General features: G+C 43.0%; 2 protein-coding genes across 4 annotated transcripts in view; one reads left to right on the top strand and one right to left on the bottom strand.

Annotated features, from left to right (window-relative positions):
• CP (ceruloplasmin) overlaps nt 1-22745 on the top strand; it is a 174932-nt gene that overhangs the window by 146499 nt on the left and 5688 nt on the right. The gene's annotated exons all lie outside the window — the stretch shown is intronic.
• On the bottom strand, nt 6856-22629 carry LOC310707343 (mast cell carboxypeptidase A-like). 3 transcript variants are annotated; one of them, XM_083504421.1, is made up of 12 exons: nt 22497-22629; nt 17147-17331; nt 16805-16880; nt 15196-15320; nt 13807-13903; nt 13068-13169; nt 12428-12529; nt 11522-11632; nt 9827-9917; nt 9274-9476; nt 8423-8507; nt 6856-7112 (listed from the first exon to the last, which is right to left on the bottom strand). In XM_083504421.1, exons 2-12 carry the CDS (start codon nt 17215-17217, stop codon nt 6925-6927), a joined length of 1251 nt encoding a protein of 416 aa, XP_083360547.1. In that variant the 5' UTR covers nt 17218-17331; nt 22497-22629; the 3' UTR covers nt 6856-6924. The 3 variants fall into 3 exon arrangements, with proteins under 3 accessions (XP_083360547.1, XP_083360545.1, XP_083360546.1); XM_083504419.1 differs by lacking the exon at nt 22497-22629 and adding an exon at nt 21724-21883; XM_083504420.1 differs by lacking the exon at nt 22497-22629 and adding an exon at nt 20195-20679.

Below are 22745 nucleotides of genomic sequence, written 5' to 3'. Positions count from 1 at the left end.
CATCTAGCCAGCCTGAACACACAGTGGGGGAAAAGATTACCACAGAAAAGGAGGACCCAGATTCCATGGCCCAATTCCAGTTCCGGAAATTGATTCCGGGGCTTAAGCTCATAAACATCTTAGATACTGAAACTATTTTTCCAGCTTTGTAAGTGATCTGCCTGAATAAAACAAAGAAAAAGAATACTCTGCATTCTCTTGACATTGGCAGAAGCTTCTGAGAAGCAGCCATGGCTCAAAATTTAAATCCAGGCTAAGGGATCATGTGTGCCTGGAAGATGCTGAACTATGAGAATGTGTGAATGCTCCTGTAGTTGTGGCCACCACCCCTTGAACAATATCGCACACACTTTAGATAAACCCCAAATTAATATGGATCCATCATTATGGAAGACACTTCCATCGATCTCCACAAAGTTGCTGAAATTTATGGCAATGCTGTGCAAAGTTGTTTTGCTTTTAAGTATATGCGAGCTTTCAGGAGTCTTGTCTCCTGGTAGCCACAATTCTGGAGTCATGCAATTGTTGGAGAAAGCTGTTCAGTCATTCTGGAGACAGACCATCAGGCTATATGCTAAGTGGCATCCATTCCTTGCATCTACTGATGGGAACTGGACTTAGTCCAGCAGTTTATACAATATAGTTTGGAACAGATAGTTTTGTCGGAAGTCTGAAGAGGAATTGCCATCCTTTAGAGCAGGAATGGACAACCTCTGTATTCTCAGAAGCCACTCAATAATTTCCTTGGAGAGTAGTTTGTGGAAGATGTGTTTTGCCACATAAATTGATCCCTCACAAGCTGGTGTCACACAGCAGAAAGGGATTCACAGACATGATGTGCTTCAAGATGACTTTTTTTTATGGAGCATTCATCCTGATTTGATTTTAGGGGAGGCTAGAGAGCATTGTGGGACGTGGGTGGCACTGTGGGTTAAACCACAGAGCCTAGGACTTGCTGATCAGGTCGGTGGTTTGAATCCCCGCGACGGGGTGAGCTCCCATTGCTTGGTCCCTGCTCCTGCCAACCTAGCAGTTCGAAAGCACGTCAAAGTGCAAGTAGATAAATAGGTACCACTCCGGTGGGAAGGTAAACGGTGTTTCCGTGCGCTGCTCTGGTTCGCCAGAAGCGGCTTAGTCATGCTGGCCACATGACCCGGAAGCTGTACGCCGGCTTCCTCGGCCAATAAAGCGCGATGAGCGCCGCAACCCCAGAGTTGGTCACAACTGGACCTAATGGTCAGGGGTCCCTTTACCTTTACCTTTTTAGAGAGCATTGTGTCCAAGCAAGTGTTATTCTAGACTATTTTCCTATGCATTTCACAATCACTTAATGCAAAAAGTCAGATCTTTTGGGTTGCTGTATAAGACCTCCCAACTCAGTATATTAGCATAGTGTCAATTTGCTGGGATGGGATTGCATCGCACCTGACAGTGTGGAAGTCCCCATACTCTCAGAAATAGTTAAAGCAAGGATGGCAAATCTGTAGGCCCTAGATGCTGGTCAACTTCCATCTACCCTAGCCAGTGGGGTTAAGGGTCCAGAATTATGGTAGCTGGAATCCAGCAACACATGGAGGGCCATAGAGTCCTCATCCTTGGGTAAGAGCTTTATAAAATATGGCAAAATAAAGATTTTCCAGGGGATATTCATGTTCGTTTCTTGCTGCAAAAATTAGAGATTTGTGGCACCTTAATTTTTATTATGGTATGGCTTTTGTGGACTAGAGTTCATTTCATCATATGCATGCTTATCCAAAGTTGCACTATCACATGGTTGTATGGTAGTGGGGGCAAGATTAAAAGCAGTGAGGTCACAGGGGAATAAAATAGAGATAGATAGATAGATAGATAGATAATCCTGACTCTGATAATTATGTTAAAGGTTAAAAAGGTAAAAGGTACCCCTGGCCGTATGGGCCAGTCTTGTCAGACTCTAGGGTTGTGCGCTCATCTCACTCTAGAGGCCGGGAGCCGGCGCCATCCGCAGACACTTCCGGGTCACACGGCCAGTGTGACATCGCTGCTCTAGCGAGCCAGCACCAGCGCAGCACACGGAACGCCGTTTACCTTCCCTCTATAAAGCGGTACCTATTTATCTACTTGCACTTTTTTAAGGGTGCTTTCGAACTGCTAGGTGGGCAGGAGCTGGGACCGAAAGACGGGAGCTCACCCCGCTGCGGGGATTTGAACCGCCGACCATACGATCGGCAAGTCCTAGGCACTGTGGTCTTACCCACAGCGCCACCCACGTCCCTATGTTAAAGGTTAAATACATGTAAATATATATATATATATATTTAGCGGCATTCACATTCCAAAAGTATAATAATAATAATAATAATAATAATAATAATAATAATAATTTATTTATACCCCGCCCATCTGGCTGAGTTTCCCCAGCCACTCTGGGCGGCTCCCAATCAGTGTTAAAAACAGTACAGCATTACATATTAAAAACTTCCCTGAACAGGGCTGCCTTAAGATGTCTTCTGAATGTCAGGTAATTATTTATCTTTTTGACATCTGATAGGAGGGCGTTCCACAGGGCGGTCGCCACTACCGAGAAGTCCCTCTGTCTGGTTCCCTGTAGCCTCACTTCTTGCAATGAGGGAACCGCCAGAAGGCCCTCAGCGCTGGATCTCAGTGTCCGGGCTGAACGATGGGGGTGGAGACGCTCCTTCAGGTAACAGGACCGAGGCCATTTAGGGCTTTCAAGGTCAGCACCAACACTTTGAATCGTGCTCGGAAACATACTGGGAGCCAATGCAGATCTCTCAGAACCGGTGTTATGTGGTCCCGGCGGCCACTCCCAGTCACCAGTCTAGCTGCCGCATTCTGGATTAATTGCAGTTTCTGGGTCACCTTCAAAGGTAGCCCCACGTAGAGCGCGTTGCAGTAGTCCAAGCGTGAGATATGCACCACTCTGGCGAGACAGTTTGCAGGCAGGTAGGGTCTTAGCCTGCGTACCAGGTGGAGCTGGTAGACAGCTGCCCTGGACACAGAGTTAACCTGCGCCTCCATGGACAGCTGTGAGTCCAAAATGACTCCCAGGCTATGCACCTGGTCCTTCAGGGGCACAGTTACCCCATTCAAGACCAGGGAATCCCCCACACCAACCCGCTCCCTGTCCCCCAAAAACAGTACTTCTGTATTGTCAGGATTCAACCTCAATCTGTTAGCCGCCATCCATCCTCCAACCGCCTCCAGGCACTCACACAGGACCTTCACCGCCTTCACTGGTTCTGATTTAAAGGAGAGGTAGAGCTGGGTATCATCTGCATACTGATGAACACCCAGCCCAAACCCCCTGATGATCTCTCCCAGTGGCTTCATATAGATATTAAAAAGCATGGGGGAGAGGACAGAACCCTGAGTCACCCCACAAGTGAGAGCCCAGGGGTCTGAACACTCATCCCCCCCACCACTTTCTGGACATGGCCCAGGAGGAAGGAGCGGAACCACTGTATGACAGTGCCCCCAGCTCCCAGCCCCTCTAGACGGTCCAGAAGGATGTTATGGTCGATGGGGTCAAAGGCCGCTGAGAGATCCAGCAGAACTAGGAAACAGCTCTCACCTTTGTCCCTAGCCTGCTGGAGATCATCAACCAGCGCGACCAAGGCAGTTTCAGTCCCACAAACACCCAGGCATTAGGAGTCTATATGCAGTGTGATAAAAGGATCTTATCGTGATGGAGGTCGCAGATGATAGAACTGAACTTTATACCTTATTACTGAGTCATTTCAAGCTGGAGTCTCCCTTTGAAGTTCCCTTGATCAAGAACAACCCCCTTAAAATCAGCAGCAGAGTGTCTTCAGAGGCTGAAATGTTATCCCATTGATTTCTGAATATCTCCCTTTCTGAGGTCAGAGAAGAAGAAGAAGAAGAAGAAGAAGAAGAAGAAGAAGAAGAAGAAGAAGAAGAAGAAGAGTTTGAATTTGATATCCCGCCTTATCACTACCCGAAGGAAGTGGCTAACATTCTCCTTTCCCTTCCTCCCCCACAACAAACACTCTGTGAGGTGAGTGGGGCTGAGAGACTTCAAAGAAGTGTGACTGGCCCAAGGTCACCCAGCAGCTGCATGTGGAGGAGCGGAGATGTGAACCCGGTTCACCAGATTACGAGTCTACCACTCTTAACCACTATACCACACTGGTGGTGTGTTTAATCTTTTGTATGGAGACTGACTTGTTTGTTCTATGTGTAATGTGGAAGAGCATGGCTGGTGGATGATAATACATCTCATAGATAGTGGAAGATGAGCTGGTGAAGGAATCCTTGGTGTGGGGGCTGACATTACTAGTTCCTCTAATAGTGTTGCCTAGTAGATATGGGGACAGAGTTAGCACCTGGGTTTTGTTGCAGAAAGAGTCTGCCTTTGTGCTACTGTTAGGTGACCTGCTGTTGCTACCGAGTAGGTATCTGTAAGCAAAGACAGGCCTACCACTCAAAGTCTATGAGCGCGAAGTAATATAACATTGTCCAGGATGGGCTGTAGATTACTGATAATACAGTGGTACCTCGGGTTACATATGCTTCAGGTTACATACGCTTCAGGTTACAGACTCCGCTAATGAAGAAATATTACCTTGGGTTAAGAACTTTGCTTCAGGATGAGAACAGAAATCGTGCAGCGACAGCGCAGCAGCAGTAAGGAGGCCCCATTAGCTAAAGTGGTGCTTCAGGTTAAGAACAGTTTCAGGTTAAGAACAGACCTACGGAACAAATTAAGTTCTTAACCTGAGGCACCACTGTATAATGGAGTGATTTTTCTCTTCTAGGTCTACTCTGCAGTGTTGTAAATAACTCCTGGGTACCAGTCTCACCTTGTTGATCTGCTTTATCACTTCATCGGATGGGAATGGTATTATAGTCTAAGAAATGCCTGGTGTAAATTCATAAGTTGCAAGTATCTGTTGAACATATCAGAATAGACTCTGCACCCCACCCTGCTTGCCTTACTTCTAATATCAGACCTGGGCCCAGAGAAAACTTGTTTACAACAGTATTGAGATTTGATTTGAAAGTCTTTCCTCTGTCTTTTTCAGAAAAAGAAAGGATCTCTCTCTCTCTCTCTCTCTCTCTCTCTCTCAGGAACTGGGGATGAATTCGATGCAGCTCACATTTAAAGACAAACATACCAAATCCACACTTTCTGAAACAGCCATTCTGCATATCCTGATGCATAGCCATAGGCAGCTTGCCATGAGATTAATGCTCCCCCCCCCCCCCGCAAGATATTTTTTCCTAGTCAGAGCATCACTCTGATGTGTTGATGCCCTCTGCTGGTTTAATGCGAAATGCTGGCATTCTGACTGAGACTTGATAAATCAAGACTTCCATGTCTTCCATGGGACTGAGATACTTGGAGGGTGGTAGGATATTTAAGAGGCACCTCTAGTTCTTTGAGGGAGGGTTAAATTGTTTGGAGAAGAGAAGAGTTAAATTACTGATGGACTGAATGTTTGGAAGTTCAAGTCCCCCCCCCCCAATTATACTATTCATTTTTTTAAAAATGCGAATAAAATATAAAAAGCAGGATTTCAATAGACCTCTAATACAATTTCATGAAATGAAAATTGATAAATCCTAAACTCTTGTTTATCTTTACAAGATTCTGTGATACAATAGTTTGGTGAGATTCCAGTCTAAGGAATCTTAACTTGCAACACCTGCAAAGTTGTTGAGCTTTTTAACCCAAATGGTTAAAGTAGTGATTTTAAGCTGCTGTTTCCGAAAACCAGGATGTGTCAGGAATTTTCCTGATGCATGGCAAGTCTAACTCAATGGGTCTGAGATTACCTGCATGCCATTTGAGAAACTAAGGGAGCAAACCCATAGACAGGAAACATATATATGAGTGATCCCAGTTTTAATTTCATGCATGGATCCCTAAGGTTAGAACTCCATGTTTATGGCGGAGTTGCATTTATATCTATCTATCTATCTATCTATCTATCTATCTATCTATCTATCTATCTATCTACAGTATCTATCTATCTATCTATCTATCTATCTATCTATCTATCTATCTATCTATCTATTGCAGACTGCCATGGAATCCATTTTTGATGAAGAGTAATATATACATACTGTATTTTGATGAAAGCCAGTAAGTAGGAACATTGGTTCAAGTAGCTCAGTATTGCTTTCACTGGCTGGCAGCAGCTGTCCAGGATTTCAGGCAGGGGGTCTTTCCTGCCTGGAGATACCAGGGAATGAACCAGGGACCTTCTGCATGCAAAACAATTGCTTTACCATCAAGTGATGGCTCTTCTGCAAGCAAACATTTGTATTTATAGAGGAATACTTGAATCTTTCTGTTATGTACTGAAGTTCTCACCCTGGGCCAGCAGGGGGATATGGTAGATAATTTTCACTCGGGTCCACATATGCAAATAAGGGATTTAAAGTGACGTTCAGTGATTGGATAGTTACAGAAAATGGTTACTGTTGCGTTCTAGTGGAGCTCTACATAAGCACGCTGACTGAGCCCTTCAGCTCAGTTCTGTTCTGGCCTGTGAATAAACAAGAGCTGTTTGAAAAATCGCTGTGTTGTCTGATATGTTCACCCACAACTTAACACTTTCTGATGTGACTCTGAAGGTAGATGACACTACACATTTTCACGGTCTCAGAAACATGATACACATGAAGACATTTCCACTGCCCTCCTTTGCCAGCCCAATTGTTCCCTAAGTTTGTAAGAGAGGAAGGCTGACTGCAGGATTTACTAGTGGATTTCTAAGAAGCTGCTGCTATGCTTGAACCTGGAAGAGGCTTAGTTAGATATTTTGCTGTTCCCAGCCCAGGGATCCCTGATCTCCTATCCAAGGCTAATAATGACACCCTGAATCCTTTGTCTGTAAACGTGCTGATTTATTACTTTCCAAAGCTCTGCAATACACCATAAAGCAGTAGTCCTCATTACATTGTCCGGCTGAGGATATGACTGGCCATCAACTTGACTGCCAGCATAATCTCTTGGCACGTTGGCTTGATCTCAGATTCAGGAAGGAAGAACCCATATTTGCCCCTATCACGGAGCTCAAAGGTGAAGGAATATTTGATACCCTGATTGTAAGCCCAGTCATCGGAACAACCAGAGGAAGGATCTGCAAAACAGGACAACAAAGTTAATTGCCGCTAGCCTGCTACAGAGAACACAGCAAGAAAAAAATAGAGGGAAATGTTATTGTTGCTTGTTTATTATTTCGTCTTGTTTCTTAGGACTTCTCAATGGCATTCAAAATAGGTTTAGAAGATGACCTCTGGTGAGCGCAGAATCAAATTAAGCCTTGACCAAAGGTCCATTCACACATGCATTCTCAACACTTGATGACTGCAACACATAAAGCCTTTATATTGCACATTTTTGTATGCTATTTTCACAAGTATTGCAATTTTATGCACACTTTGCCTTAATAGACACCTCTTTTTTGGGTAAACATTACTTGGTTGAAGAACTGTCTTGCAAAATCTGGAAAAGTGCAAATTATGAAGGATAGTGCATTCGGTAGTTTCACATTAAAATGCAAATGGAATTGATTTTCTATTCCACCTCTACTTCATAACCCAACATGTCAGTCAGGAATAGAGCTTAGAATACTCCATTTATACTTATCCTTTCCCCACACAGTCTAAAAGGGTCTCTAGGACTCCCCTCCTTGGCTGCCCAGGATCAGGGCAACTTATTTATTTGTGAGGGTGTTATGTACTGAGGGTGTTATGTACTGATCCTAGAACGATAGGATCCAGAATGCAGCAGTCTGATTGGTCCGCAGGAGGCACCCAATCCAGCTCCAGGTGGAAGTGAATCAGCGATCTGATTGGCTTGCAGGAGCAGCCAATCAGGCTCCTGGATGAAGTGAATCAGCAACCTGATTGGCCTGCAGGAGCAGCTAATCAGGCTTCTGGAGGAGGTGAATCCGCAGCCTAATTGGCCTACAGGAGCAGCCCGGAATTAGCCAATCAAGCGGGGCCCATTGTGTAAATAATGTATATATAGCTAGATGTTTTGGGGAAAGATTCATTCATTGCTACTATGAGCTGAATAAAGAGCATGAAATTCACACTCAACTCCGAGTATATTTCAGAGGAGCAAAATTTCAGTATAACAGAATCATCCCCCGGCTGGTTTAGCCAGGCTCTTATTAGGAACAGAGGAGCCCAGAACTGAATTGATAGGTGGAAGCCTTTTCTACACTGATGTTGTTAGGAGAACACAACCTTGTGTGGTGGTGGGGCTCCTATGGCACATGACAGGAAGAAATTCTGTAGGTGGCACTTTTTCCAACACTACATCTGCATGTCGCAGTTTCTATTTTTCTTTCACATGTGTAGTGAAGGAAGCCCTTGCAGTCCTAAACACAATGATTCCAAATGTGTTATGTTTACAGAGAGATGAAGTCTTTCAAATACTTACAGATTGTCAGCGCTGATGTCCCATACTTGTATTTTTTACCATACAGGCTGGCTATAGCTTGGGAAGCTTTCTTTGCGAGTTCATTCTGGTTTTAAACAAAACAAAACAAAACAAGCCATTTGTGGTGGTGGAATATTCTGACAAAAATGGAAATGGGGGCAGAAATTGCTGATGCTTTCTTATTTGTCCCACATGAACCCATATAACTGCAAAGTGAATGTGGTTTATGTCTTCAAATCTGATGGAAGCCGGTTTGATGGAATGCACATCAGACAGCAGTATTTCTCAAGAAACTACAGAATATATATGAATTGTGGGTCTAATGTCATGTGCACAGAGCTTCAAACACCAGCTGTGGGAGCACACTAGACCCAGAGTTAATGGTAATCTTAACATTGCCATAGTCTCAAGATGGAACCTTGGAGGGTCAACCATTGTGTGCTCTCCCCCCCCTCTGGGCGGCTTCCAACCAAATATTAAAATACAGTAATGCATCAAACATTAAAAGCTTCCCTAAACAGGGCTGCCTTCTAAAAGTTTGGTAGTTGTTGTTCTCTTTGACATCTGGTGGGAGGGTGTTCCTAACTGAACCATTTTCAAAAGTTTCCTCCTTCCTCCCACCTCCAACTTGCTTCAGTTACAATCTAAATAAATAGTTGCGGAGAACTCAGAAGCTTGAACATTATTTTGTGACATCTTTGGTTGGCCTAATGCAGGTATTGCTCTAATATGGATACCCTCACCCCCAGGCTGGTGCCTTTTAGATATTTTTGAACTATAATTCCCATCAACTCAGTCATCCTAAGGCTGTCCAAAACTTCTGGAAAGTGCCAGGTTAGAGAAGATATTACCAGTTCGTTGTGGTTGGGTGCCTTGTTCAAAGTATAGCCATAAGGGAACAATATCATCTGAGAGTAGGAATGAATTGACAGATAGGCTTTGATTGAAGAAAGATGGCTGCGGATGAATGCTGCAACTGCTTTCGTTTCCGGTTCCGACTCTGCTGACGGTCCACAAAAATTTTCAGTACAAGGATCTTTGGAAGCATCCACAGCTGTTGGTGAAGAGAACACTTGCTTTTAATTAGCTACAGAAGGTCAATATAGGCTTTCCTGAAAAAGTTTGAATTGAAAATTTTCCTCCAGTCCAAAATGGATGAAGAGTTGATGTGGCATGTTTATTTGATTTAACAAAACTAATTTAACAAAGCTAAGAAGGATGTCATGTTAATTTATATTTGCTGTACAAAATACCTTTTTTTTTTTTTTGCCAATGCCAAGATGTCTTGGAAACCAAAATATTAAATTGAGAGGGGAGGAAGTAATGGCTTCAGAGTTATATTCAAAAAAATTCAAAGGTTTGGTTGCAAGTGTGTGTGTGTTTTAAAAAAGAAAGAATACTTACTGCCCCATGCAGCGTCAAAGTTTCTGTTGAGGTCAACACCAATACATTTATTGCTGGTTACATTAGAGCGATTCTTTCTCCAACAGCGATCCTAGTCGACAAAACAATTGAGGGACTTCAGACCCATATATGGACCCCCTCAAACCCTTAACAAATGATCAACAGATTAAATTGATTTTGAGCACAAAGCCCCCATAGTTAAAACGAAGACTTTCATATTTAAACTAGGAAGACAGTGCAATCAAATATAACGCACTAAATGAATTTGTGTTTGACATTATGATCCTCTCACTGTAAATTCTGTCTCTCAGGCTCCTCATGTGAGCACGTGCTACTCCAATTGTTATGAAATTCCTACAAAGAAGGCATTTTAGTGTAGGTAAGCCACAGCATGAAGGCGAGGTGTGCCTCATTTCATGCGACGATCACACATGATCAAGCAAATGAGATGCATATGCTAGGAAGGAGAACCTATCAGAGTCTGGTTGGTACATGGTAAATGGAGTCAACTGAGGTACATGCAGAGAAACAGACCCAGGTTTGGCTGATCTCTGTATGGAATTCATAATATCTGAAGCAGAGTGGAGGACGGAGGTAGGCCACTTCCTTGTTTAACCCTTAGTACTTCTATGTTATGGTTGCTTCTTCATTAATGTCTGTTTGGCTTCCTGATTTGCTCAAAATCTGCTAACTGGTAGCCACCTGGAGCTCATGAGCAGTAAACTGACCTTGAAAAGGAGCAACAGATCTTCATACCCTTAGGTAAGGTTAACAGATTTTTTTCAATGAATCCGGGGACACTTTTCAACTTCAATGGATTTTGTATGGGGTAAAGGTAAAGGGACCAACTCTGGGGTTGCGGTGCTCATCTCGCTTTATTGGCCGAGGGAGCCAGCGTACAGCTTCCAGGTCATGTGGGCAGCATGAATAAGCCGCTTCTGGTGAACCAGAGCAGCACACCGAAATCCTGTTTACCTTCCCGCCGGAGCGGTACCTATTTATCTACTTGCACTTTGACGTGCTTTTGAACTGCTAGGTTGGCAGGAGCAGGGACCGAGCAACGGGAACTCACCCCATCACAGGGATTTGAACCGCCGACCTTCTGATCGGCAAGTCCTAGGCTCTGTGGTTTAACCCACAGTGCCACCCACGTCCCTTTGCATGGGGACTGGTCTGTAAATCTGGGGACTGTCCCCGGGAAATGGGGACATCTGGTAACCTTACCTTAGGGGGCCCATCTGCACTATACAGAATTACGAGAACTATAGTTTGGGTGCTGGGAGTTATTAGCGCCCCCACCAGGTGGTATAACAGTCCTGTTTCTTACCAGAGCCCTATTGGAATTGCAACTCAGTGGGGGAAATCAGGGTCTCCTGACAACTCTCAGCCCCCTCAACAAACTACAGTTCCCTTGATTCTTTGGGGGGAAATCACGACAGTTCAAGGTGGTATGATATTGCTTTGAATGTCTAGGGCACATGAGGCCAGAATTAGGACAGTTGCTCATGAGCAGGTATGGACTTCATTATATCTTGTTTGCCCTCCTCAAACCATTTTCACTGTACCAACCCACAAGAGCACACAAATATCCCATTTTCATTGCACATCAGTCCAGAGTTTTTGCCCTTTAAAATCACAGATGAAGATTTAAGTTGCTAAAAGTAGCTTTTGCAAGCAGGAAGATGTGTACAGTACCGAAGTCCAACTCCAGATGTAGCCATCTATGTTGAGTACAGGAAGGATGTAGAAATTCATGTTGTCCAGCAGATTTGTCATAACCTTGTCCTTTCCGTAAGTCCTGATGGCCTGGTGATACATTCGAGGGTTTAGAAGTCACTTTTACTCAAGGATTAAAAGCAAATTACAATGCAGTTCTATGTGTACTTACTCAGGAGTAAGTCTCACTCTCCACAGTGGGCCTAACTCCCAGATAAGTGCACATAGGATTGTCACTGCAGCTCATCATACTGCATGACAACAGATTCTCTGCAGAAGCTAATCTTCATCCTAATCATCACAGATCACTTTTCTAGAACAATCCCAAAGGCAAAGTGTCAACTTCCTATCTATGGTCGTTTCCAGATCACCTGTTTATTGAGCATTCATCCTGATTTGTTTGCACAAAGATCTGGAAAGACTATGCAATATTTGCTATTTATTGGGTCTTCATTCCACTTGGTTTGCAAAGCAATAACTTTTGGCAATAGTTGTCCCACACTTTGCAATGCAGTCTTCCCACCACTATGCTTACTATAAAAAGTCTGATTTTGCAGGGGTTGGGGGCTTGTTGCACAAGCGTGCCAAGTCCACTTTAATCGCACAGCCTAAATCTGCTGATATGTGCTTGAATCTCACCTGCAAAATAGTGACAGTCTGGAAGTGGCCTGTGTCATGTTTTGTTAAACCAAACTGGAGCACATTCACAATTTGTTTGCTGGCAGAAAGGAGCCTTTGATTCCCCCCCTCTCTTGTGTCTCCTGCTGTGACATTGGTAAGGCTGGAATTGATTATCGCTGTTGGGAGGTGTTGCATAGTAAAGGAAACTTTCTGAGGTTCAGCCACTAAGACATTGCAGGTAAATAGGACTGATTGTTAACTAACCTCTTTCACAAACCACTGGCAAAATGCAGGTGAAATCCACTCTCTAGCATGAATTCCACAGTCCATGAAGATGGCCTTTTTGCTGTCCTTTTGTTTCCCAACCTGCTTTTGAAACATTTTCTGTGGTTAGGAACAATTTGTAAGCTGCTGGTACATCTCTCTCTCTCTTTCTCTTTCCCTCCCTCCCTCCCTCCCTCTCTGTGTGTGTAAAACTACACAGATGTGTCAGTTCCTTTCTAAGAACCTTTCAGAAATGTATATTCGCCTTTAAGCAATGCTGCAATTGTGTAGCAAACCTTTATAGCTTCCAGGGATACAATCATACAAACACTTCCTCTTCCTCAAAAAATAAGCCCAGCTGAGCCCTGTAAAACCTACGATGGGTTTTGCATAGGATTTGGATACAAGTATTTTTGTTTTTCTCATTAAAGTAATAGGATATGCTGGAGGAAGGTTCCGGAACCTTTGTCCCTCCAGATGTTGTTGGACTACAAGTCCCATCAGTCTTGACTATTCACCATGCTGGCTGGGGTGGATAGGAGATGTAGTCCAGAAACATTTGGAGGGCTGAAGATTCCCCACCCCTGCTCTTGAGTATATTTCCCATTCTTTGAATATTGCTGTGGAATGAGCGTCATACCTGAAGGATGTACATGGGCCGATTTTCAAAAGTTTTTCCAATCTGAAGGCGGGAAATCAACTTTGGCTTCTTTTCTGCAATTCTGGCAGTCCAAGCAGAAATCTGAATAAAATAAAATATAAATTGCTCCGCTAGCAGCAGATTAAATGCTAGTGATGCACAGATGATTCCTTTTTAACTGGAACTGAAGTTTGCGACACCAGATGACTAAAATATGGATGGACAGTAGCAGTGGTCTCATACTTTCCAGCACAGGGGTGCCTGAACCCCAAGTCCTTTATGAGTTACTTGTTCATCAACTGTTAATTTTTAGTTGTTGTTTTATATTTTGTATTTGATATACAGTTTGGTTTTTAGTGCTGTTTTTATGTAACCTGCCTTGAGATTACTTGATGAATGGCAGGATATACATGGGATGATGATGATGCTAATACCCAAGTACAACACAAAATAAGACCAGGGGTGCAGCTACATACAGAACCCCCCCCCCCCGCTATAAATAAATCAGAAATTAAATCATTATAACAAAAAAAAAGCTATGTAAAATCGCAAAGAATTGTTTTTGCTCTCCAGCACCATCTGGTGTTGCATGTTTATAATGCAATCAAAGTGCTGTTTTTTTCTTTTTTCTTTTTTCTTTACTAATGTAGCTGTGTCCCCAGTCCTATCTGAGTGAAACCAGTGCTACTTCTGACTACTGAGAATACTTCCCCTTAAGGTCATCAAATGTATCCTGTACCTTGTGCCATTCATTATATTTTGTGTAACTGTAGCTGCTGGGAGAATTCCTTTCCAGTTGCTTGTCAATCTCTTCTTGCAGGTTTTGAAATAAAATCCTGCATGATACAAAACACCACAAGCAAAATCATGTACTGTCATGCACAGGATCAATTCAGTATGTAAGTTTTATACATCGCACGACTTGTACACCTTTTAATATTGTCAGGAAAAAGCACCAAGGCAAAAGCCAGCTCCAGATGTCTGGAATGCAAAACAGGATGTTGTGTTTTGCAGATGTACTGTTGGAGAAAAGGTGGAGCCTATTCTCTGTACTGAGCACCGGATGTTAGCTCAGAGTGTCATCTGACCTGTGCTGGAAGTACAGGGGAGGAGTTGTGACTCTTCTGATGGAGTCTGAAGGGAACAGTCACATTTCTATGTACTGTTGAGTGACAGGAATAAAACACGTAGAAAGGACTCCTGTCTGTCTCATTTCTCCTCCCTGGGAGAATGCAGGGAGGGAGAGAGAAGCAGAGGGTGTGTTCTTCTCACGACTAATGAGAAGAATCGCCGGGTTTGTTTACCTAGCCTGCCGAGGTCGCAGACGGACGGTAAGCACAGTATCTCGCTCAATTGCCTCGGGGGAGGCCAGGTACCTCTGCCTGTGAGCTGAAGATACTAACAAATATAACATTGATGGGGCTCATTTCGGCCAAAAGGGGGCTGTGACTCCCATTCCATTGAGAATGATGTGTGACAAACTTTCTACATTGGTTTCAATGTCATTTAAGTCACAACTGACTTTAGCTGGACCAAGTCTGTTAAAGTACATGGTTCGTCCAATATGATTCAGATATACATGGTATATCTCAGCTCCACAATTTTGATCTCAGTCTCTTGAAAGTTGGACATGCCCGGTTTACCTGATAACAAGCAGCAGTGAAGCTTTTCTAACAGCAGAACAAAACTAAGAACATCTGTTTTCTTGGGGCTATGATTCATTAACTAATTAAGGAAGAAGAAGAAAAATGTGTTGCATCACCTGTAGGTCAAATTCTACTCATAAATGAGAACTCCAAGGGCATAATAGGACAACTGCATACTTATATAACTTAAATGTCAGTTTAATTGACAAATAACCCCTGGGAATTGTGACTTGGTGAAGATTCATCAGTACCTGGAGTGTCAAGGATCCCCTGAGAATGAACATTAAACCAGTTTAAGTGTGCAGTGTGGATATGTACACAGATAATCCCACCATTATCTCTGCATGGATAAAACTATTATTGATTATTTGTGCCATAGATACTCCATTGGCTCTTAAGAACATAAGAAGAGCCTGCTAGAATCTACATAGTTTTCCAAATGGCTAGCAACCAGATGTGACAAATATTTAAGCATCACCCACTCATAATGTAGGCCGTTCTGCTCCAGGAGAGTCTTGGTAGTATTGGACTGTTCAGCACGGACAAGGAAATTCACTTCCATCTGGTTGACTATATGCGATGCTGAGTCTGGATACCAAAAGTCGATCTGCACAGGAAGAAATGTCAAGGAGTCAAGACGGAAGTCAACATGGATGTCGTTTTTGAAGAAATCTCTAGCTTTACAAAATAAAATGCCCCAGCATCTTAAAAACTGGCCATATTAAGCTTGTTTGAAAGATCAGAAATCTTTTATTTGCAACCAAATTCTAGAATAACTTTAAATTTTCTAATTTGGATTACTGTTACTGTTGCAGGAATACCTGCTCTTCCTGGGTCCATCCATTGCCACATTACCAAAGGGTTTGGACAGTGGTTCCACCTGAAGCTGGAGTTTAATGGTTTCTCTATTGGCTGCAGAAGAGAAGCACCATTGTGTTCCCAAACAAAAGGACTATGCTACAGAATAGGACAATCTTCTCTCAGAGAATTAAAACCACAGAGGAACAGTGTCTGGAAAAAGCGCGGGCTGCAGCTAAAAGATTCGTTTTGCATTTACAAGCACAGGCTGCAGCTAAAAGATTTGTTTTGCATTTACAAGGAAGACCCATCAAAATAGATTTCTATGCCAGCCTGTGTTTTCTTGGAATGAAAAACTAGTATTGAAAACTTGTGTGCTAGGGCTGAAGCAAAGTTCTTAACCTGAGGTATTATTTCTGGGTTAGCGGAGTCTGTAACCTGAAGCGTATGTAATCTGAAGCGTATGTAACCTGAAGCGTATGTAACCCGAGGTACCACTGTATATTTAGTACACAGTTTTTGTTTGTGAGCAGCATTGCAAAACTGGGAGACCTGCAAATTTCAAAGGATACCCAGGTTTCGGATCTGCATATTGTTCTGTTCACGTTAAAATGCAAACTGAACTGAATTGCTTCCCTATTCCTAATGCACAGGCCTTTTGAGGAATTCATGCTATGTCTTGTGAGTGTTTGGTGGCCTCTCTTGTCTTCTTCACAGACACAGCCAGGCAGATGTCTCCCTGGTGCAACCCCAGAGAAACCACAACAAAATCTGGAAAAGTTGCAAAGAAGAGCAACCAAAATGATCAAGGGAGTTGGAGCAATTCTCCTATCAAGAAAGACTACAAGGTTTGGGGCTTGCAAAAAGGTGAACAAGGAGGGGTGTGGTAAAATGAAGTGTATAGGGAAAATAACTTCTCCCTCTCTCATAATACTAGAATCTGGAGTCATCTAATGAAGATGGATGGTAGGAGCTTTACTACCAACAACAGAAAGTACCATACAGTGCATAGCTAAGCCACAGATTTTGCTTCTTCAGCAACTGGAATAGATTTGGGGAGTGCATGGGGCACATGGAGGAAGAGCAGAGGGGGAAGAAAATCCCATTGCACAAGTGGAAATCCTTGAACTGAAAAGATGCATGATTTGAATACCGCCCAAGGTTGATTTTCTTTTTCTTAACAACAACAACAACAGCCTTGCTGATTCTTACAGGATATTCAACAATCCAGCACTAAACACAAAGGGTGGTGGATTGTGGGGGGAGGGAATCCAAGCTGTAAAAATTTCTTACCGGTATTTTGCTTGCCAAGGATTTCAAGAAGCTCACTTGCTTTTCATTCTGAGGCTTCACACGGAACACCTTTGCACTGCAGGACAAAAAAGTCAAGGAGTGAGTAGCATGTCAGGATTAATTGAAAGAACTTCTGCTTTCATCCAGACATGTAGAATGTTGACATGTCTTTTAATCTGGTTTTAGATTCTGATTGATTTTATTTCTTGAAAGTTTCAAATAGTTTTAAAGTTTTTTTAAATGATGTCATTATTTTATTTTACATTTTTGTAAACATTTTGTTGCTTTTTGCAATCAAGCCGTTTATAAATTGAACGATATAAATAAATAAATGATAAATACCTGTCAAAACGCCGAGGACAAGTGATAGCAAAAGCAGTGGCAATCAAGCCCAAAGCCAACAGGGACTTCATGTTTCCTTTCCTCTGCAGCAATCAATGCCTGTCATATTTATTCCTCTGCTTGGTGAGATCAGCTGACTTCCTCAGGGGCATTCATGGGATGATAAGAGGTTTCTGTTGTTATGCCTATGTTTGTAGTTAATGCAAGTACAACTCCTGTTAGTGCCTTCAAATTAATTGGGGGAGTGACCCTCCCGGAAACATGAGATGCTACATCCAACTGTGATGTTTCTGTACATAATTTGAACAGGGAGGGGAAAAAACCCTATTGTGGAATTCAGGGGTATATTTTAATTCCATTGGCCTAGATATGGGTTTGTGATATTCAGGAGAAGCCCTACTGACATTAGAGAGACTTCTCACTCTGTACACTAAGGAAGCCTACACTTACATCAACCTGGGCAGCCATTCAGGCCGATCACCTGGATGGCAACCAGAAAGAGGGTTTTATTCAGTGGTAGCTGGTGTCCGTTGAGACTGGAAGGAGGGAAGGCTGGGAGACCAACAGTAGGGGGAGTCATAGCCAATGACAGGCAGAGCCAAATAATGCTGAGTTCTAAGGGAAACAGGTGGCGCTGTGGGTTAAACCACAGAGCCTAGGACTTGCCGATCAGAAGGTCGGCGGTTCGAATCCCTTTGATGGGGTGAGCTCCCGTTGCTCGGTCCCTGCTCCTGCCAACCTAGCAATTCGAAATCACGTCAAAATGCAAGTAGATAAATAGGTACCGCTCTAGCAGGAAGGTAAATGGTGTTTCCGTGTGCTGCTCTGGTTCACCAGAAGTGGCTTATTCATGCTGGCCAAATGACCCGGAAGCTGTCTGCGGACAAACGCCGGCTCCCTCGGCCAATAAAGCAAGATGAGCGCCGCAACCCCAGAGTCGGTCACAACTGGACCTAATAGTCAGGGGTCCCTTTACCTTTACCTTTAAGGGAAATACTGAGATGAAAGAGAGGAAGCAGACAGGGAGCACTAGCAAGCAGTGTGCACAGCCCTCTGATCTGCCCTTTGGCCACTTCTCAGACCAACCTTCCCTGGGTCAACCTAGGTTCCACCAACCCAGCCTTGGGTTATTTTGGGAGCAGGCCTAATGTTAAATTACAGGTTTTTTTAAAATCAATGTTGCATTTTCTTCCTCTTCAACGAAGAGCAGGTGGGTGGTCAAATTCTGCAAGGTCCTCGTGAACCCCCAGGTTCCTATTTCATTGCGTCTTTCCTGCTTCCCAGGATAACCCCTGAGCTCCCATTCGATTTGGATTTTAATGGTACCTTCCTCAGGAATGCAATTTTTCAGGACAAAAGCCCTAAAGCAAGCAATTCTTCTTTTGCTGTTTTGCCTTTTGTTCAGTAGGGGGCAGCCTCCAGGCATGTCAAGGGGTCGGACCCTATGGTGATCTTTTCATTTTAGGTACATTCAAGATTAGGTTTTATCTTTAGTTTAGTCTCATTTCCTTTATTGCCCACAGAGTCAAATATCTCCCTATCTGTTCCTTCAGTTTTTTTGCTGTTGTTATCAGCCACTTATCAATTTTCTGTACTTTCTAACTGACACTTTCTCCAAACGGTTTGTGGTTACTGCAGAAACTACTCTTCTTTCATCTATTACAACTTTCCCCTTCAAAGGGCTCCACCAGGTTCATGTAGCCACTTGTCCTACTTTAAAGAGGGGTGTCTTCTATTTGAAAGGCTGTCTGGTCCAAGTCTGGTTAACACTTGGATAGCATGCTATTTCTATATAAATGATAGTATTTCTTTCTAAATGTGTATCTGTACATACACATTAGCAAATTTATGATTTTTTAGGGCTGCCATACATCTGGGAATCACTCAGCAAAATGGGGTCTGGGTGGATTTTCACTGAACTGGCAAAATGTCTGGGAAAACCCAGACATATGACATGTAGGACTAATTCGGAAGAAATCAAAGGAAAGCCAGAAAGTAGCAACCCTAGATTGTTTTTAAAAAATGCTCTTTTGATTATGCATTTTCTGTTGTTGTTTTTTGGATGATGGTGCACCCACCTGTAGTTCCAATGCACTCTATTTAAATCAATTGTGTGTTTTTTAAAGTAAGAACTGCCTCTAATTGGCCTGAATGCAGCCAGTCATGTGACAGCAATGGGGCTGGTTCAGGATCTAATAGATCCCAGGCCAGCTCAGGGCTTTCCTTTGGGGGCACTTTCAGCTGGGGGAAAGGGAAGTTCTGCACTGGCAGAATGACACAGGGGTGTGTGTGTGTATTTTTTAAAAAATGACATCGACTTAAAAAATAATACTAACATTTTTAAAGACTTGCCTGGTTACTGGTGAGCTCTTTTAAAGATTCATTTATTTATTTCATTAACCAACTCTATAGACCACTCCATGACATAAAGCCATTGGAACTGGTGTTCACAGTAAAAACGGAACGAAATGCAGCAACACAAGCTCCAAGAACAAGAAAATAAAATAAAGAATACTCTAAAACAATAAAGCCATCTATACAAACTCTGAAAGCAGTAAAACCATTTCCTCAAATATAAACGGAAATTCCACAAATGCCTTGAATTACACCTCCGGGAAAGCCTTCCTAAACCAAAATGTCTTCAGTAGGTGCCTAAACATAATCAGGTGCCTAAACACCATCAGGCTAGGCAGGTGTCTGATTTCAGATAGTAACTGAGAGCTGAATCTGCAATTCTAAAAGTCTGGTTTCTAGGACAGGCTAAGTGAACCTCAGGATCAAAAGCTACTCTCAGTAGTGCCCCATCTGAAGAGCACAGCTGCTTGGCAGTGATATAGTTGGCAAGACAATCCCTTAGATACCTTGGTCTCAAGTTGTTTAGGTCTTTAAGTACTAAAAAGCAGGGCCTTGAACTGTGCCTGGTCGCCATATTGGATTAGTGGATCAAGAGGTTTTAACAATCACTTAATCTAACCAATCAAACAATTAAGGACTTGTAGCCATACTCTCGATATCCAACGTCCACCTAAAATAGGCATGATTACTTACATTTACCACAGTTTTGCTATGATGATGTGATAAAGATGATGTTTGACTGCATCCTATGAAAATGAGGATGGTTCAAATCCCTTGTTTATATTTTCTGTCTTTCTCTTTTCTCTTCCTACTTCTGTTGCTTTCCTCCAGTCATTAGGCACAGGCTCAACTCTATCAGTTAAACATCCTGCAAAGAGGGATCTCTTTTTTGTGGATCTGAGCAGATGCCCTGTGGCTCTCTTATCTCACGTTTCTCCCCTTTAGGTATCTTCACAGAGAATGTAGTTGAAACCAATCTCCCAGGAAGACGAGATAAGAATGAGAGGAACTGTGCAGCCCCAAAACCCTCATGCTTTGTTCTGAGTTGTCTCCATCCCAGCCTGAGATATGTTAAATCCCACCAGGAAATTAATTCTCTTTGGATTTTTAATGTGAAAGTTTTTGGTCTGTGCAGGAAGAATGTGAAAAGGCAATTTCTCTTTAAATTGGTACACAGATACCTGGGGTGTCATAGCAACTGAGGAATGCCTAAGCAACATTCTAAGTGGTCATCCATTGCTCATCCTCAAGAAGCTCCAACAGCTAGCTGAATATATAGATGGACAGTAATTTATCAAGTGAGCAAAACCATTTTGTAGGCTTGTGGTCTGTATCACCCAGCCAAATGGTGAGGAAAATCCCACTACACTTCCACAGTAAATTAGAAACCTGGGGAAGTATTTGCCAGGAAGTTACAAAATGACCATCTTATTAAGTGGCTATGTAGTTGCCAGTATCATTTGGCAAGTAGTCACTTGCATGAATTCAGTTCTCTCCCTGGCTGACATTGGATTCAGCAATATTAGTAAAGAAAAAGCACTTTACATGCGTTAGAAACACTGATATATATATATACCTGAGGGAGCATCTCCACCCCCATCATTCAATGAGGGCCTTCTGGTGGTTCCCTCACTGCAAGAAGTGAGGTTACAGGGAACCAGGCTGAGGGCCTTCTTGGTAGTGGTGCCTGCCCTGTGGAATGCCCTCCCAATGGATGTCAAGGAAATAAACAACTATCTGACTTTCAGAAGACATCTGAAGGCAGCCGTGTTTAGGGAATTTTTTAATGTTTGATGTTTTATTGTGTTTTTAATATTCTGTTGGGAGCTACCCAGAGTGGCTGGGGAAACCCAGCCAGATGGACGGGGTATAAATAATAAATTATTATTATTATTATTATTGTTGTTGTTGTTGTTATTATTATTATTATTATTATTATTATGACACCAGATGACACTGTGGAGTCCCATCTTTCACCAACGTGATTTCCTATTATGAAATTTACAACACGGTTTTTTCTGAAACGCTTTTTTGATGTGTCTAGATCCAGCCATTCTTTGTACAAATTGTACAGTATCTGCAAGAGGTTACCAAAAACACAGACTTTTTGAGGACTTTCATTTTAAATTTCAAAGAGAGCAAAAGCGGTCATGGTGGTGAAAATTAGATCCATATGCTTGAATTAATTGGGGACGCAACACACATCTACACAGATATACAACCTGAGTATAGGGGCTCACAGCATTAATACCCCAACAGATCTTGCTTCCTCATTAGTGTTCCAGGGAAGTCCATAGCTCTTGGGAGCAGCACAAAGCCAAAACTCTCACACAAAGCCCCCACCACCACCCTGGCCTATTGTTTTCCCAGGATGATGTCACATCCAGTCAGGTGAAGAGGGAAAAGGCCCACCCATTTGTCCCTATGACAATCTCTAAGCTCATGTAAATGGCGGTGTTTCACTGGCCAACCAATATCATTACCATAACAAAGGAAGTGGTCGGGCAGGTTTCCTCTCATAGTTTCTAAGTCAAGCACACAGGATCACAGGTTTGGGCAGACTGCTGTCCCTAAAATCATGGCTTGGGACACACCCATGCAACAGCTCCCTTCACTAATGGTTCAGTATAAAAGCCATGCATTACCAGAAGCTATAACATGCCAGGCTGTGTCTTGAACCTGCAGGTATCCAGCAGCAACTCTCTGGAGGCTTATGTTCCATACCACCAGCATTCAGGTATCCTACTGAAGGCCAGACAGACGAGGTCTTAGAGATCAAGGCTGCACTTTTAGCCTTAAAGGACCTTCCTTTGTTTTCATACTGTCATTTGACTCTACAAGCCCATCAGCACATCCCAAACCCTATAAAATCCTCAAGGACAAGCTAGTTTATTAGTCCAAGCAATTTTTGTGTGTGCTAAGAGTTGCTTTGCTCTGCTCCTGATTACCAGCCCAACTTTGACTATCTTTTTGTACCTTGCTCTCTGATTTCTACCTGCCCTTGGCCATCTGCTTCTGGTCCTTTCACCTTTGGTGCTTGTGACAGAAACAGACTTTACTCCAGCTGTGGAATGTCCCAGTGCAGAATCAGTCCTCAAAGAAATTGGCTAACACTGGGTTAGACCATCGGTCTGTTTAGGCCATTACACTGACTGTGACCTGTAGTGACAGGGCCAGCCCACCCATGAGGCAAGATGAAGCAACCGCCTCAGCCAGCAGGATCCAGAGGGGCAGCAGATCTGGC

The sequence above is a fragment of the Podarcis liolepis genome (genome assembly GCF_965112155.1).
Source record: "Podarcis liolepis genome assembly, chromosome: 5".
In the NCBI taxonomy this organism is placed as follows: Eukaryota; Metazoa; Chordata; class Lepidosauria; order Squamata; family Lacertidae; genus Podarcis; species Podarcis liolepis.
This window is presented reverse-complemented; position numbering and strand designations above follow the sequence as displayed.